This window comes from Pelodiscus sinensis, chromosome 1 (assembly GCF_049634645.1).
Source record: "Pelodiscus sinensis isolate JC-2024 chromosome 1, ASM4963464v1, whole genome shotgun sequence".
In the NCBI taxonomy this organism is placed as follows: domain Eukaryota; kingdom Metazoa; phylum Chordata; order Testudines; family Trionychidae; genus Pelodiscus; species Pelodiscus sinensis.
The window spans coordinates 143766075-143784431 of NC_134711.1; the positions used below are offsets into that span (position 1 = coordinate 143766075).

The 18357-nt window shown below is 47.5% G+C and overlaps 1 protein-coding gene across 2 annotated transcripts in view; it reads right to left on the reverse strand.

Annotated features, from left to right (window-relative positions):
- VANGL1 (VANGL planar cell polarity protein 1) overlaps positions 1-17648 on the reverse strand; it is a 63408-nt gene extending 45760 nt beyond the window's left edge. The window contains exons 1-3 of one of the 2 annotated variants that reach the window (XM_075905819.1): positions 17566-17648; positions 6447-6732; positions 5140-5266 (exon numbers count right to left, since the gene is read on the reverse strand). In XM_075905819.1, coding sequence (XP_075761934.1) covers positions 5140-5266; positions 6447-6517 — 198 coding nt within the window. In that variant the 5' untranslated portion in view covers positions 6518-6732; positions 17566-17648. The remainder of the gene's footprint in view (positions 1-5139; positions 5267-6446; positions 6733-17565) is intronic. The other variant, XM_075905815.1, reaches the window with a different exon arrangement.
- Between the last annotated feature and the right edge of the window lie 709 nt (positions 17649-18357).

Genomic DNA, 18357 nt, shown 5'->3' on the forward strand with positions numbered 1-18357 from the left:
GCCCATTCCCAATGTCTGGCAAACAGAGGTTAGGGACACTGCAGAGCACGGTTTTGCATCCCTGCTCATCCTGGCTAATAGCCATTGATGGACCTATCCTTCATGAACCTGTCTAGTTCTTTTTTAAAATCTTGTTATATTCTTGGCCATCACAATAAATTTCCATCCTGATTACTGTGCATGGGTTTTTCCTTTCAGTTCCCTGAGGCTACATCTAGACTGCAAGCCTCTTTTGAAAGAGGCTTTTTCAAAAGATACTTTTGAAAAAGCCTCTTTTGAAAAAGAGCATCTAGACTACAATCAGTACTTTCGAAAAAGCAAGCCACTTTTTCGAAAGAGAGCACCTAGGCAGTCTGGATGCTCTTTCGAAAAAGCACAGTTTGCGTTACATAGCGCTTTTTTTCAAACGAGCACTTTCAAAAAAAGGCATTATTCCTCGTAAAACAAGGTTTTCCGCGGTTGAAAAAACTGCCACGTTCTTTCAATTTACTTTCAAAAGAATGCAGCAGCATTCTAGACACAGGGGAAGTTTTTTCGAAAAAAGGCCACTTTTTTCGAAAAAACCCAGTAGTCTAGACATACCCTGAATGAAAATCAAATACCCTGACCAATCTGTACGGACAGCATGAGTGTGAGTAGCAGGAAGGGAATTCATGAAAGGAGAGTGATTAAGATCATCTGATTCTGCTAACTAAGAGATCTGGAGAGCCAGACCCGATAAAGAGACCTAGAAGTTAAAAATAGATGATCCCATCTCCTGCAGATACAAAATGATCTGTAAATGTAGGAATTAGTGCTCTTCCAGCCCACAAGTAGTTATAAGTGCACTGCAGAAGCCACCTACAAGAGAAATTTTGTTTCAATGGTCAACAATGAGCCCGGTGCAATTATGGTTACACTAAAACCTCTCCCATAGTAAAGTTATGACTTAAGTGGCTTTACTTTGAAAGGGTTCCACTGTATATTTTTCAATCTCCCTCACTAGTGGAAGAAACATTACATACACCCTGCCAAACTGTTTTAGCCAATGTTTGTTAAGCCAACAGTCCAACCCTCCAGCAGTGTTTGAGATTGATTTTTATACATGCTGGGCTATGTGAATTTGTGGGACTCTAACACAGGAGCTAACAGGTGTGTTAAAGTACTACAGGATATGCCCAAAAGAAGTTCAATCTGAAGCCAGCATATTTGAATGAGGGACAATTGCCAAAGAGTCAAATTTCAGTCTACAAAAAAGTTCTCTTAAAGGTAGCAATAAAAGGATTCCAAAGTCAGAGAGCTTCTGCCACAGAGATCCTGCAAGCGGTTCTTCCTATTCTCTGATGCCTCTGCTTGAGCACACCTAACTTGTCAACCATGCCTGGTGTAATCTGACATGTAGGGATCTGACTTGGAGCTGCTGTTCAGGGACTCAGATTTGACAATTTATATCACTGCATTCCAACCTGCATTAACGTTTGGAGACAGAGCACTTTGCAGGTAGATTCCTTCATTCCACACAGTGGCACCTTAAGCCTTTGTAGTCATCAAGTCAGCCATTAGCACCTCAACAGAATTTTTTTGGAAGAGAAAAAGATTTCTCAGTGCAAATGCCAACAACTGAGGCTTCGACTGCAGGTAACCGTTTAAACTGAAAGTGTGACCATGGCACAAGTGCTGGGGGAAGAGATCTCTCAGTGCTCTATGTAAACCACCTCTATAAGGAGAATAGTAATAGAGACATAGCCGTGTTAGTCTGGTCTTGCTGAAACAAAAGTGCTGCATAGTCCTGTCTTTTGTCTCTATAAGGAGAGTAGCTAACAGCACTGGGAGCCTGGTTCACACTGGCACTTTACAGCACTGTAATTTACTGCTGGGGGAGAGGGGAGGAAGAGGGAAGGGTGGGTTTACACCTGAGCCTGAAAATTACAGCACAGTAAAGGGCCAGTGTAGATTTGGCCTGATAGGAGAAACTCTTTTTGGCTTCTGCATGTAAATATGCAGGCTTAACATCACCTCTGCCAATTAAGTTGTGTTGTTCTTGTGCAGTGGTTGCAGGGCCTCCAAATAATCAGAGCCCAGTAGCTAATAAAATAATTACAGTTGACTTCTTGAATTATGAAAAAGATTAAGTCTGAAAGAATCCTTGTAACAGGAGCAGACTGAAGCAGCCTAACTATTTAGAATAGCTCCAAGAATTTAACTTCTGATACAATTTGAGGCATTAATACCTTGGGCCAAAAGCACAGATTGTAAAAAGGGGGGGGGGGGGGAAGAGAGAGAGAGAGAGAGCAACCACAGCCAGCAGCTTGAAATGGTGTCAGTAATGCTGACACATTTTGCAAAAACAGAGGCCCTGGAAAGGCATAACTGGTTGAGAAATGGAGTGCAATATTATAGTACAGGTTGGACTTCCCTGGTCCAGCAACCTCGGAACCTGACTGGTCCTGGATGAGGGATTTTTTACTGAACTAGGGGAGTCATTTCTGCCCACCACCCCGCCACGGTCACCTCCAGCCATGGCTTGGCTGCTAGCCTCCCAGCCAGCTCCCCACCATGACGCTGGCCCCTCTGTTTGCCTTGTTCCTGGCCTCGCTAGGCTTCCAGCCCCATTGCCAGACAGTAACTACCCTGCTTCAGTTGTGCCACCAGACTCTCGGCCCCGTGGGGCAGCCCCACTGCCTCCCAGTCCTGCTAGGCCGTTACAACGCTGGACTAGCCCTGCCAGGCAGCTCCGCTGCTAGGTGGCAGTAGGGCTGCCGGGCTCCTGGTTGTCCTACAGGGCGGCAGTCCGGCTCCCAAGCTCCTGTCCCCGCTGCTGAGCAATTCTGCTGCCTTCTGGCCCCACCACTGGGCTCTGGCCTCACCACCAGGCTCCCAGCTGCCACCTTCCACCAGGACTCTCTAGCCCAGCAACATCCGTGGTCCTCCTGGACCATGGATATTGACAGACACAGAGTCCCCGTTTAGAGAGGTTCAACCTGTACTCTTCTTTTTACTAGCATCTTCCACATGATGATCTAACCATTTTAACCACATTAGACTCTTAACCCCTCTCCCACTTAATGAGGTGGGCCGATATAATTACCCTGATTGTACAGATGTAGAAACAGCGACAGAGAGGGCAACAATCACAGCAAACTGGGGCCAAAGCTCAGAACAAAACTCACAAGTCATGTTTCCCCGCCTCACTGTACTAACAGTTCTTACCACTGACTGCATTATCAAGAGTCCATGCAGTCAAGTGCAGCTACTGGATAAAAAATTATGCTGAAAAGCTGCTGGAGCGTAATGTCTTTGAGTTGCTAAGAAACAGTCCTTCCCCTACTGTTTCTGTATTTTTCCTCACTTTTTAGTTGACATTACTAGAGAGATCTGCATGAAGATAAAATCCTGTTTCTTGAGAATTCATCAGCATATTTTGCCCCACCTGATACAATGAACTTGCCTATTCACCACTGCTTAACTGGCAGTTTGTGAAAACTATTGTCCGAAAAACAAAGAAGGTTTATTTATGTATTTCCATTTGGCACCCTCCACAGTGACATCTGGATGCTCTAACAATTATTAACATATAAACTGCTGGTGGGGGCGAGGCAGCAAACCTAAGTCTGGTCTATGTTGGAAGCTTACACCGGGTGTAACTATAAGTTGCTCAGAGGGAATGAAAAATCCACAGCCCTGACGACGTAGTCACACCAACCTAACCCCCTGTGTAATTAGCGCCATGTCAGCAGGACAACTTGGTCTAAGAGCATCTTCATTAAAGTGCTACAGCAGAGATGGGAAATCTTTTTCGGGTTGGGGACCACGGACCCACAGAAAAATCAGTCAGGGGCTGCACACAAGTGAGAAGAAAAAAAAAAACACACACACACCCCAAAATCCTAATGTGGGAAAGCAGAAACAAACCCCACATTTCCTGCACACACCAGAGCCTAGGGGGCCCTAGGCTGGTAGATTTTGTGGGAGGATGGTGGGGCAAGCCAGGGGCCACATCCAGCCTCTGGGTCTTAGGTTCCCCACCCCTGCACTACAGTGATGCAGATGAAGTATGTTAAGGGTAGACAGATCCTGACCCTCAAGAGGGAGTTCTTAATTTTACGTAAACTATCAGTACTAATCTAAAATGTGCAGGTGGATGAAGAGTGAAATGTAGGATACACTGAAATACATTCCACGTGGAAATTATTCCAAGTGTGTCCTAAAGAGCAGTGACACTTTAAGGCGGCTATCCACGCAGTATGATTGTTTCAAACCATGGTGCTCCAGGGATAAAAGAGCCTTTGTTCTAATTCAGAGGGAATATAGAAACAGCACCTTTCCATTCTTCTTTGCCTGACCTAACAACCATGTGTCCGTTGCATGGACTCAATATTTTGATGTCATTCCTGTTTCTTATATTTGTTGGACATTATCTCTTGATTTCCTCCACCTACTCGTCACTCTGGTGGCCTGTTCTGTTACCTTTGGAAAGAGCTCTTTAAAAACAAAAACACACACCCCCACACCCACATCCACAAGGTCTTTTTTTAAATGGCACATCGCCCAGGTGAAAAGTGAGGAGGGCTGGGATTGGATAACTACCCTTGGTCAGGTGGTAAGAGCAGACAGTGTACTAGGTCTGGCAGAATACAAAGTGGTGGTGATTCAGTAGCAGGTGCTGTTTGGAATCAGTACTGAACTAAAGCCTTCAGTGTAGTCAGACAGGGCATTGTATTACTGAAAGTGATGCTTTCAGAAGAGACAAAAACCCATGTCCTAACCACATGCATGCTTAAAGGGCCCGTATCTGTCTCCCTAAAAATCTGAGACCGTTTCAATCAGGAAACCCTGTTCTTCACATTTTATCTTTAATCATGTTGTGGTGCTCTGTTCAAGTCCTACCACATTCCAACACAGAAGCAGCTGCATTTTGGCAGTAGGTGAAGTAGTGCAGTCCCTGAAGGTAGAGAAATCCGTCTGAGGCCTAAAACAGCCCCCCAAATAACCTTCATTATGATCAAAAGGGAGCCAAGAGCCGTAAAAGCCCACCAGCAAGAGTGCAATGAACACAGTGCCATCAGCAGGCAAGCAGGCAAAGGCAGTCACCAAAGCAGAATGTTGTCCCACCGTCCTCGCTTTGCCTATCCACATCTCCATTTGCCTCCCATGCCTTACCTGACCCTCTTCTGTGCGAGAGGCATCATTCCCCAGCAGCGGTTCCGCAGGAGGCGTCTGGATGGTGACCGATTTCTCTGACCTACTGCCGTCTTTACTCCGCGGTGATTTGTGCCTGTCCCGACTCCTTTCCCATAAATAAAGGGGAGAGGAGAAGAAGGTTACAGGACTCATTCACCCAAAGGCATTGCAAACTCAGCCCTCCCAGTGAGATCTATCCACTTCTATCAACCTCTTGTCAATCAAGAAGTGCCCTCGCCTACTGGTAGTTACCTGAGCAATGCCAACCTGGCAGAACATCAAACTCTACGTTCTGTGCCTCCAAGAAGGTTGAGGCTCAATGTAGACCCCGCATCTGCAGATGGTTTCAGGTACTAGGACTGAAGAGGATTCATTCCACCAAGGAGTCCGCATCTGCTAGCTTGCATGGCACTAGCTAGTTCCCTAGGGCACTGCACATTAGTTCAGTGTCCACAGAGAGCTCAGAATTTAGATTAGAAACTTTGCATCTATTTCTTTCCTTTCTCAATCCCTGGTCACAAACACCTCCTACCCCAGCAACATTAGAAGAGACCTGGAGAAGGGGACACTCTCCCACACATATCCTCAGTGTACACTCATGGTGTACTGCCTTTTCCTCGAGGATTTCTGTAGGAGATTTTGGAGGTACCATGTGTGTACGTGCAGTGGGGGTGTCAGTAACTGAGCTGTCTCAAGGAGGCTAAGGTAGTACTAAAGGGAGCACTGTCAGCAATATTTAGACTGTAAGCTCTTCAAAATAAGGAACGTCTGGGTCCATACAGAACCTAACACAGTGGGGCCCTGATCCCAAACAGAGCCGATTAGTAGCTGCCGTAATAAAAGGAGAAACAAAATATAATATCCATAGGCAATCCTCACCTTTTTTAGCTGTTTTTCCTAAACACCCGAATTACCCACAAAAAGGTAATAACATGGCAGCTGAGAGGAAGAGAAACTTTGACCCTAGCTGAGAAAACAAATGAACAGGAGTAGAAAAAGGAGGAGGAATAGCAAGCATCTGTTTACAAAGCTGGTCAAGTCCTTCATCTGGGGGATTCTATCCAACCCCCTCAGTTAATGACTAAACTAACCAGTCTTTTTCTGTGGCCCTGTTTCTAGTGTCCTCTTTACTGTCATTCAGGGAGAAAGTTGTCTCACACTTTGCCCTTCTAGAGTCATTGTGTTTTGGTCTGCGAGGGGTTTCCACATGACCTATGGGAGAGGGAACCTTTCCTTGTAGCACTGCCCCGCCTAGAGACCTGATTTGTTAATAACAATTTCCATACCCTTGTCTGTGGGCTTTTTTGGAGTGACCTGAGTAGTGGGAATATCCCGAGTACGTTGATTCCGTATCCATGGCAGCAACCGCCTGCCCCTCTGCTGGGAAGGGGCACGTATCTCCTTTCTTAGAAGATGAGCAGCTGTTGTTCCCGAGGAGGGGTCCACAGAGAAAGTACTTTCCTGGATTCTCTCAGCTTCCCAATCATGAGTAGCGCCAAAACATCAGTCCGACTTTCAACCTAAAACAACTCTAAGGAGGGAAGAGCAGGTGTCTTAATCTTCAATACCAACCTAGGAAAAAAGAAACAGATGGAAGCACACCACCAATACTCTGTTCAGCGAAGTAGCCACATTCTCACTGTCCCTCCTTCGCCTCTCGTGTCTGTCAACATTTTGTCACACCTGGTCTCAGTGCGGAAGTTCTTGGGGACAGATCAAGCATCTTTTTGGTACTGCACCTATATTTGTGGAGGAATACATTATACGATTCGTAGCTCCTGGTATCCACAACACAGCCTCATTTATCTCAGTCTCCAGGGGTCAGAAGAACCTTTGGATACACAGAGAGCCTGGTGTGGGAGAGGCAACACAATCACAGTTCATTTCTGTAACTCTCTGCTAGAAAAAGCATAGATTCACCGGGTTGAATCTCCCCCATCTTGCCCTGGGTGTCATTTATACCTGTGCAAAGTAGATATAAAAATGCTGCCAAATCAGAAGAGCATTTTACCCTCAATTTGCACAGGTATATGTCAATGCACAAGGGGCAAGGCAAAAGAGACTCAGACCTGCCGTGTCTGAACCTGTAGTGTTTCATAACTATAAGGTGTGCTCATTTTATTAGCATTAGTTACTCCAAAATACCATAGGTTACAAGGACCTGTATCACCTTACTATCTATCTTACTATCCTTCCCCTGCCCCCATCCACTATTTATTTTTGGAACTGGACTTTTAATACTCCATTCATCTGAAGAAGGGGGTTGTACTCACGAAAGCTCATGATACCATTGACATGTTTTGTTATTTGTTTTGTTTGATTATTGGTTGTTTAAGTTTTTCTTACTAGCTACATCAGCGATGGGCAACCTGGGGCATGCATGAGGCTCACTGGAGTGCCACCTGCAGCCTATGGACCACCCCCCACCCCCAGCTGCCCTCTCCCAAATGCACTTCTTCTACACCAGAGCAATAGAGCCCCACATGTCCTGCTCCTCCCCCGCCCTCCCAGCACTGTCAGAGGAGCCCTGAATCAGGAGGGAGAGGAGCAGGGATGGAGCATGAATCAGGCAATTTGCATGCTCTGAAACTGCTGGGAGGGAGCAGGTAAGTGTAGGGCTTCAGCATCCCAGTGCATGAGAGGCACGTGGGAGAGGGGAGCACAGGACCACAGGTGGAACCCCCGTGGGCTGCAGGCTGCTGCGGCCACTTAGGTGAAGGAGAGCCACCCACACAGCCCAGGTATGATCTACATGCTATTTGGGCCTCCAACTGCAAGTCACAGGAGTCGCTGAGGACACTGTTATATCAAATGTAATCCCCCAGGCCAGTGCAGGATCTGTTCTCTACAGTACATTTTGTAGGGATTTCTGGAGTGTGACATCTTTGCATGCAAGAAGGGGAAAGGGAATCAGTTTGTGAAAGAACTAGCTATTGGAATTACAATCAAGCATGTCCGGTAGAGCTTTGGAGTTCTGTGCAAGGGACTGGTGGACACTACTGCCTTTCATTCTCGGGAACCCAAATTCGTACCCTGGATTGGGTTATCAGGAGCAGGAAGGGGAGCGATTTGCCAGCTTTGCCCATGCACACAGACAGGACTCTCACTCCACAGATCCCCTGACACCAGAAAGCAGGCGGTAGGCCTGAAGCTCAGGACTGAGGGCCCCTGGCAAAGCTCAGTGCTTGGCATGAGGAAGGAGGGAAGGATCTTATACATTTCCTGCCAAGACTATTCCTGCCTCTCATCAGTGTCATGGCCTTTACTTTCATTGGGGTTGTTACACTTATTTACCAGTTCTGAAGCTGGAGAGCTTGCTTTCATGACATCCTTCCATTATTTTCTGCCTACAGCAATTTTCAAGCCACTTCCAATAAATATTCAACCTCCTCCAAAAGGAGAAAGAGTTAGATTTTAATGCATCTGAGCTAATCATTTTAGCCCTTGGTGCTCTAATTTGGGATCAAAGTGTACAGCACACACGTTGCAGTATATGAAGTGCACCAGAGAACAAAACACTGGCTCCACCGGAGTTCACAGTCTGATGAAACAAAAGGGGGCAACACTGCAAAATGTTGCAGAGATGGTGGGAGCTACAAGGCCCTTGCCAAACAGGTGGACATGCAGGAGCTATTTGCAGGGAAAGCCAGCTAGTTGTGCCCATATTAATTGTGAGGGCGTTGCAAGCAAAAGGCATGAAGGTATCCTAAGGAAAGGAGGCGCAAAGCTAGTTGGGATGCAGGAGGGTAAAAAAATGCAGGCAAGAGCAGAGTCATGCAGAGATCTGAAAGTGAGTGGGAAGAGCTTAAGCCAAGTCAATACTAAAGAGGAAAGTCATATCAAGATACGCAACTCCAGCTACGTAGCTGGAGTCAATGTATTTTGTTTCGAATTTCCTCACTGTCCCCACAGTACGAGGCCTACAGGAGCAAACACTCCCACCAGCTTCCCTTACTGCGCTCAGAAGCAAGAGTACCAGTCACCAACAGGGATGCCCTCTGAGTTTGATTTAGCGAGTCTTCAGTAGACTCTCTAAATTGAACTCAGGAAGATTGATCGCAGCAGCATCGATCTTCCCTATAGTGACGACATAGCCCTGAAGCATAGCCAAAAGATTAGAAACTAGAGAAGATGTGTGCATGGTGGTGGTGGGGTGGTGACTAAAAGAAAGTACCCTTGGCAAAACATGACTAGCTAGCCACAAGCTACAGCCATAATCTGCAATTCCTGTAAATCAGCAAAACTTGCATGCAACAGAGGAGGAACATCCTGAATTAGTTGTTTGTGGCCTTTCACACATTTAAACTTTATGAGGACAATTATCCTCTCCACAAATGTGTGCACCCCTACGATGAGAACAACAAAGTAGGGAGGAGAAAAAGACTGTGTGTATATCTAAGCAGAGGTAACAGTCCCTAGAATAGAAATTACATTGATTTCTACTATAGAAACTAACTGTCTTACCTAGGGATGTCAATGTGTAGATTACTACACAATTAACCAATAAGCCTGGGCTTATCAGTTAATCCTGTCAACTACATGCAGTCACCCCATCTTGCTGCCTCTGTATCAGAGGCAGCAAGAGGGTGGGGCAGGAGCCAGTACCCATGGGGAACCGCTTTTAAGCACCAGATCCACCTCCCCCCACACCATGCTGCTGCCTTTGATAGAAGGGGGCAGTGAGGCAGGTCTGAGCTCCCCATGGACAGAGACTCAGACCCCCACGGACAGAGTCTGCTGTCACCCTGCACTGCTGCCTTTGCATCAGAGAAACAGCATAGGGTAGCCGGTCTGTGCAGAGAGATGGTTTTTAAACCATTTCCCATTGAGGACCAGCTCCCTCCTGCCACCCTGCGTTGCTGCCTCTGATGCAGAGGCAGCAGTACAGGGTGACAGGGGGCTCCCCGGGAGTAGGGCTGGGAGCACACTGGCTGCCAGCTTCAACACCAGGGACTATCAAATAGCCACGTAACCGCTAACATTTGATGCGGTTACACAACTGTTCAGTTAAACGCTATCTAATATCTCTACTCTTACCTCTCAGATGCTCTCCATGCACTTTGCAAACAAACATTACTTAAGTCTCAAAGCCTTCCTGGAAAACTGGCATTATCTTCCTTTTACAGATGGAGAAACTGAGACACAGAAGGCAAGTGGCTTGCCCAAAGATCACAGGGCAACTCAGTGGCAGAGCCAAAGAAAAAGAACACTAATTCCCCATCCTCTCTTCTAATTACAGTCCTAAGGGAGTAACCAGTGCTGTAATGTAGCAATACCTTGGCTACGTCTAGACTGGCCCCTTCTCCGGAAGAGGCATGCAAAGCAGGCAAGTCAGAATAGGGAAATCCGCGGGGGATTTAAATATCCCCCGCGGGATTTAAATAAACACGGCCGCCGCTTTTTTTCCGGCTTGGGGAAAAGCCGGAAAAGAGCATCTAGACTGGAGCTAGTAGGAATAAGAGATCCTCCGGAAAAGGGCTTTATTCCAGAGGATCGTGCCAGTCTAGATGCTTTTTTCCGGCTTTTCCCCAAGCCGGAAAAAAAGCGGCGGCCGTGTTTATTTAAATCCCACGGGGGATATTTAAATCCCCCGCGGATTTCCCTATTCTGACTTGCCTGCTTTGCATGCCTCTTCCGGAGAAGGGGCCAGTCTAGACGTAGCCCTTGTGTGTTAGCGGTAGAGCTTCTACTGAGGGGATGGCAGCAGAGAGAACACACAGCAGCGTACTGCTTTACAGACACAACCATCTCTGTTAAGAGTCAGCATAGCATCACAGCTGACAGACATTACAGCTAAAGCACACAGGCTTTCCCCATATGGAACAGGAGCAGGCAGCTCCCATTCCAAGGTAGGAAGAGGTGACATTAGAGATCAAGAGAACATGGACCTCTATCAGGAAGTATTTTCATCAGACTAACACAGAAACACCAGGGCTGGCAGACTGGAGCCTGACAAGTTTTTTTTGTTTTTGTTTTTTTTACTGTGTAAACAAGAGCAACTGTGTTGATGTAGGTCCTCGGAAAGGCAATGAGAGGGCCCCCAAAAGTAACACCTCTTGAATCACCCCCAACAGTAATAATCTTCATGTGAGAAATCCGTAACACCTCCCAGTCTTGGCCACGACACTGATGGCTAAACAGAGCTCCCTGTGAATGCTGCAGCAGGGCTGTTATGAATGGGCACTACATCCATTTGAATGCAGTTGGGGGGGGGGGGGGGGAGGAGAGACCACTGGCTTTGCCTATTTGCCAGCTAAGGGAACCCAAAGTTTGGGCAACCAAGGGCTGCACCAGCAACTTTCCAGAAGCCTGAAGACCAAACCCAATCCAAGTACGATGGGACACCACCACAGGCACCCTCTTTTGGGAGACAAAGAGTTGGTCTACAGAGACCACAATCATACCCATTGGCATGAAGAATGCACCCCCCACACTCAAATCAGGCAGAGAAGAGCATCCACTATGTAGCCCACAGCAGGAAATGACTAACCCCAGACAGGAGAAACTGGCCAAAGCAGGTGAGAAAAAGGAAAGAAGAGTCCTCAAGGAGGGTTCAATTGGATGGGGAACCATAAAACGACAGTAGAGCTCAACTAGCAGACTCAGAAAGCAATGGGAAGGCGCTTACAATTAAGGTTCTGCACAGAAGGGATGTGTGTTCAGTGCAGGGAACCCAACTTGGTTCTGGCCTACAGATACTAATACAATGAGGCTACGTCTACACTGGCATGATTTTCCGGAAATGCTTTTAATGGAACAGTTTTCCGTTAAAAGCATTTTCAGAAAATTGCGTCTAGATTGGCACGGATGCTTTTCCACAAAAGCACTTTTTGTGGAAAAACGTCCGTGGCCAATCTAGACGCGGTTTTGCGCAAAACAGTACTGTGCTGTTTACACTGGCCCTCTTGCGCAAATGATTTGCGCAAGAGGGCTTTTGCCCGAATGGGAGCAGCACAGTATTTCCGCAAGAACACTGACGATCTTACATGAGATCGTCAGAATTCTTGCGGAAATTCAAGCGGCCAGTGTAGATAGCTGGCAAGTTTTTCCGCAAAATCAAATGATTTTGCGGAAAAACTTGCCAGTCTAGACACAGCCTGACAGTAACAGTACATCTCCTCATGGCCCTAGGTCAGGGGCAACTGTACTGGTCACGAGATTGCACCAGTTTAAGACCCAGTTTAAGTTAAGCTGGTGTGACTGCATGTAGATAAAGCCGTCATCCTGTGTGACTCTACTCAAGAATGTCCTGATTGCGGACAGACACATTGAGCTGATGCCAAAGGAAGCCCTTTTGGGCACCAGCATAGCATGGGGCAGGGCTTGGGCAGGACTTTGATTGTGGTCACCCTTTCCACAACCCATAAAGGTGTTGCAAACTTCATCCAGCTGCTAAGCATGTGAGGATATGGAGCCCTAATATGCTTCCTAAGGGAAGGCAGTTCAGGCCACCTATGCAGGAAAGAGCAGTATTAGCCCCTCACATCAAGGCTACATCTACATTGGCACCCTTTTCCAGAAATGCTTAAAATCGAACAGTTTTTCCGTTATAAGTATTTCCGGAAAAGCGCGTCTACATTGGCAGGATGCTTTTCCGGAAAAGCGTCTGTGCCAATGTAGACGCGCTTTTCCACAAAAAAGCCCCGATCATCATTTTCGCGACTGCTTTTCCAGAATAAGTGGCCCAGTGTAGACAAAGCCCAAGAGTAGATAAGGTAGTCTCCACAGGTATAGTAGAAATCTCTGTAATTAAGGCTGCTAACTCACTCATAACTCCCTAGTTTCACATGCTCATAAACCTCTCTCAAAACTTTCTTCTTTTGCATTGGCCAATTTTCCCAGCTTAGGGCCCAAGCTCGTTGCCAGTCAAGTCATTGTTCTCAAGACAGCAAGGCACTGGTGCAAGGCAATTTTTTAAAAAAAGTGAGTTGGTTGCATTTAGCCCTTTGATTTACGAACATGAACTAAAATACCCTGCTTTCTATGCTACCCCATCAGTTTCTCACGGTTTCAAGGTTTGCTCAGGGAATGCTTGGGAAGATAACTCTGGATCAACACAGCTTTGAAGTTTACTAAGGAATTAATCTTTATGAGAGTTTAGAATTTCGACTGAATTATAAAGAGTTTGAATTATAAAGTCAGATGCATTTGGAAATGCCATTTGGAGCATAAGCAGCAGGAAGCATCTACAAGTACACACATGTTCAGCTAAGTGTGCAGTTGGCCTCAATTGTTAAATGGCACCAACTGTCTATTGGCCAATGGAGGTCCATAAGCTGGCAAACTAGGGAAATTTCTCCCAATTTAGTAAAAAAGGGACTTGAAAATTAAATTAAAAAAATCAGAAAGCTATGTTAAGGCACTGCTAGGACTGCACAAAGACAGAGTTAGGAAACTAACAAGTTAAAAATTCCTGCAGCAGCCTTAAGTTGGCTTTACAAGTATGTCTGTAGTAATTTCCTATTCCTCTTTTCCTTACATGTGTAAGTCATGTAGTTTAATGTATTAAATTACACACTTCAGAACAAATAGGAAAAGCCATGCATGAGCAATGCAGTCAAATTAATGCTGCAAGAACCTTAACTTCAGCATTTCCTGACTCAAGCTCCAATCCAGAAATCAAATTCACAATGACAGAATGGTCTGTCCACATGAATCCAATTGTAGGACTAGGCCTTCCAATTTAAGTTCACAATGTTATTTTTTTTTACCTGAGTTTGGCAGGCCAAGTTTTAGCTTTCACTCTAGCAATTACTTTTTTATTGTAAAGAGATAAGTTAAGGTCTCCATATAATATGGTACAGATATTTCTATATTTTTTATTTCTAAATGTTTTTAAAATGTATTTTAAATAGGTAATAAAAACACACGGGTGAATCTGTTGTACATGTATTACAGACCCAAGAAATGCAGCGGTGCTGTTTGCTTTGTAACAAACATAAGTGTTTGCCATGCAAAAAATTCAAGTTACAGCCCACACTATGTTAGTTTGCATCCTGAAAAGTTTGTCCAATGCTTGCTCTAGGGCCCCCACACGCTACTACAGGTTGGACCTCCCTGGTCCGGCACCTGATTGGCCCTGGACGAGGGATTTCGCCGGACCAAGAGAGGTCATTTCTGGCCCCCTTGCTGCCAGCCCCAGCCCTTGCCCTGCAGCTCCCCAGCTCTCTGACCCCAGCCCAGCTGAGCTGTGCCCTGAGCTTCCCCCTTCAGCCCAGCAGAGCTGCACGCCAGCCTTCTCGGTTCCCTACCTCCCCTCCCACCCAGCTGAGCTGCGCACCGGCTCCTTCATCCCCCACCGCCAGGCTGAGCCATGGACCAGGCTCCCCACGTCCCTTGTGTCGCCCTGGGCTATCAGTCCCCCATGTCTCCACAGTGCACCAGGTCTCTCTGATCCTGGACATCTGTGGTCCGGCATTGCTGGACCAGAGAGTTCTAGTTTATAGATGTGCAACCTGTAGCTAGCAGCAGAGCTTCCTTGTGACTCCTCCTCCAGCTCTAAGGCTACAGCAGCCTTCTCCAAATTTTTGGAAGTTGAGCCTGTACCTCTTAGTTTTTACATCCTCTATGCCCCCCATGCCTCTACTCTTTTGTGGGCCCCTTGGAAGGGGACCCCCCACAACAACCAACACTTTAAGAAACTCTGGTGTTATATCCTATTGTGAAGGCTATGCTTTCATGAGCAGTGACATAGTGAACACTTGTCATTTAAAGCATCTTGGTCTCCGAGTTTGTGTTCATTAAAACAAACAGGGCAGTTCAATCTCGGAACCATTGTTTCAGGCCCCTGGCAAATGCAGGTATACTAATCTGCATTGGCAATATTAAGGTCATGTTTTCAAAGTTCTCTAACAGCTAGACTTTTGGGGGTTCTTCCAAATAAAAGCTGAGACTCTAGAAAACAATTGAGAGGTCTGTTTGTACTCTTCGGGGAGCTGCCCTACCCTGTAGGGCCCTTTGCACTGCTTACACTTCAAGGGAGGGGATGGAAGTCAGTGGAACTACAATCCCAAACTCAAATCCCTACAGAGCAATCTAGTTGGGCTCCACAACCTGGGATCTCTTGCAGGAGCTCCCCCATCCTTTTGGGGGAAAGAACTGGGCTTTGTAATGCCTTAAAAACCATGGAGGAAGGGTAGGATTTACACCAAAAAGAAGTGTGAAATCCCTCTAATCATCTCCATGGGACAGCAAACCTGAAGTGAAAGGAAGGAATTATTTCCCAAACATATTACTTTGACAGTAGTACCCTGTCAGCCCTTTCCTCTTCTTTTGGGAGAACTAAATCAACAAGGCACTAGCAGCTGCTAGCATTCTGACAATTTATTTCATGCAAACATGCTCTGAGCAGTGTCGGAGGTTATGGTGCTTAGAATACTGGTCACTATCTGGAGCCCTGACTACACTAACCTTCCCACCAATGGCAGAGGTGAAAGAACAGTAGCAAACATGGCAATTTAGCAGCAGAATACTAATTTAGAGGTAGTCTCTGTATCTGCATAGCTTTCATGTTCCTGGCGGATAGCCATTGGCCGTTAGCTACCTCTCTGTGTGGCTGAACGTGTGCTGGAAAGCATTCCAGAATTTTGACTTGCAAAATTTTTTGGTAAATGGGAGGCGTTTTTTTTTTTTTTTTTTTTGTAAATGGGGTTTTGTTTTTGTTTTTTTGTTTTGTTTTTGTAAACGGGAGGTTTTCTGTAATTCTGATTTGTTCATCTTAAAAATAGATAGATAATCAATTCCTGTAGGACCAGTACTGGTCCCATCTTCACAGCCAGTTATATATTCAAACCACAAAAAGGGGAAAAAAGGCAAGCCTGTTTAAAATCAAATTCTTAGAAGGTTAAATACACAGCAACTTTGAGGCAAGAATAACTAAGCCGAACAGCAAAAAAAAAAAAAAAAAAAAAATCTCCCACTAATCAAAACTATTCCCCCAACTGATATTCTAGCACTCAGTACAATTGTTAGTTGGGCCTCCTTAGATGGGCTGATACCTTGACACTGGCATCTTCAGGAAACACGTAGCTAAAGAGCCCAGCCTTTGGAGCAAGAATGTTATTTCGAACCATTAAGTAAACATTCTAAACAATGGAATTAATTCTCTCTCTCTCTTTTTTTTTTTTCCGGTCATTCAAAGTTCACAACTGATATAACAAACTGACAAAAGTAGTAACTTTGTCCTCTGCAGGGACACAATCACACCCTATGTTGCTAAAAACTACAGGAGTGCCAGTCCTCTGCAGCCCAGATGCAGGCCTATGCTTTTGAAGCAGAAGGGTGTTAAGACTTATTTCTGTTCCCTAAAGGTTATTAAATCGCCATGGTCTAAGAACAGGCAACCACACAGGCCTGTGTAGTCATGAATTGTCACAGTAGACCACCTGATCAAACCAACTTCTGTATAACTAAATCACGTTATGCTTTACTTGCAAATTGTGTCTTATACACACACCTACAGTTGCCCACACGCAGGACTTGGAATTTAAACAACTTCAATGGACATCATCCAGGGAACTAGATATATTTGAGGAGCACTGAACTCAGCTTTAATTCACTTGTTTATTAATCCATTATTACTTTGCTTCCCACACGGGGCTTTACAAATGTATTCCCACGAGTGGGAAGCTTTCCCTGGCAATCTTGTAGTCTTTTCAGGTCTGCTGGCAAGCCCCAGTGGGCCTGGGCCGCGGCACATAGTCTGAAGTTAGCGAGAGCCCAGTTCTGCACATTGCTTTTATCCAGGACTCTGGGCAGCCGTGCCAAACGACAAGACGCTCATCTGATGCATGCTGACACATGGGAACGCTCTGAGCAGCAGAGGCAGACGAACAAGAAAACAGAGGCTTGGGCAACCCATGCAGTAATCAGGAGGCTGTGGGGGGGGGGGGGGAGAGGTGCGCGGGGTGCCCAAAAGGGGCGGGGATCAGGCACCTACTAGCCAGGAGCTGGAACTAACAAGCGCACTCGCTGGGAGCTAGGACTTGCAAGCCCCCCCCCTCCCCGCGCCTGTCCCCCCCCACTCCGATTCAACGGAGGTAGAGAGACTCCTGCCAGAGTGAAGCCCCCGGGGCCACCAGACACAGGCTCGAGCTCGCACGCAGCCCAGAGCCATGCCCATGCCGGCCGGCGCCCCTGGGAGAGGGGGCAGAGCGCACGCCCGTGGCGGGGCAGAAGAGGCCCGGCTGGGGGGTGCGGGACTGCGGGGGGGGGCAGGGCCTCCGTGCCCGGGGATGCTGCCCCGCGCGTGGGGAGCGGGGCGCGAGCCGCCGCAGCAGGACCCCGCAGGGAGCGGCTCGGCGGGGCAGCCCCGGGGGCGCGTGCAGGGCGGCGGCAGGGGAGGGGGGCGCGTGCAGGGTGGGGCCCCGGGGAAGCCGCAGGGGGAGCCGGGCCGCCCGCACCCACCTCTCGCGGCCGCTCCATGCTGCTCCCGGCGCCAGCCCCGCTGCAGTCGCTAGCCCCGCCGCTTTCCGCTTCCTGTGCCCGGCGCCGCCCCGCCCGCTGCAGCCCGCCCCGCCTGCAGGGACCGCCCCCTGCAAGACCCCCCCCCCCCCCCATCTGCTGTGAGCGGCCAAGGACACCCCCACCCCGCTCCAGCACCCCCCACAACAACACTCCCCGAAGCACCTCCAGTGCTGAGGCCGCCACCTGGCACCCCCGCAGCCTCCTGCCTCTCCTCCCCCCCCGCTCGTCGCTCTCCCACTGGGACCTACTGCAAGCTCCCCGCAGGGATCCCAACCTCCAGCCGTGTAAGTACATGAGTGCTCCGCTCTAAGGCTATGTCTACACTCCAAAAATCTGCAGCGCGTCTACACTGCCAGTCCGCTCTTGCACAAGGAAATGTACAGTCCGGCGTGGTAAGAGAGGGCTTCTTGCGCAAGAGCGACGCTCTTTTTTAACAGGTGTAAGCCCTCTTGCGGAAGAGGGCAGTGTCGACACTCGGCAGGGATTTCTTGTGCAAGAAAACCCTATGGCTAAAATGGCTGTTGGAACTTTCTTGCGCAAGCGAGCGTCCACACTGCCATGGGCACTCTTGTGCAAAAGCACAGCGCACATGTGGCAGCGTGGACGTTTTCTTGCGCAAGAAGCCGCAAGTGTAGACATAGCCTAACAGTGGCAAGAGCTGGGGCAAAAGCCAGCAGGGAGCTACTGAAAGAGCTGGCAGGGACCGAGCTTGTAGTAGGACAGTGCCTAAAA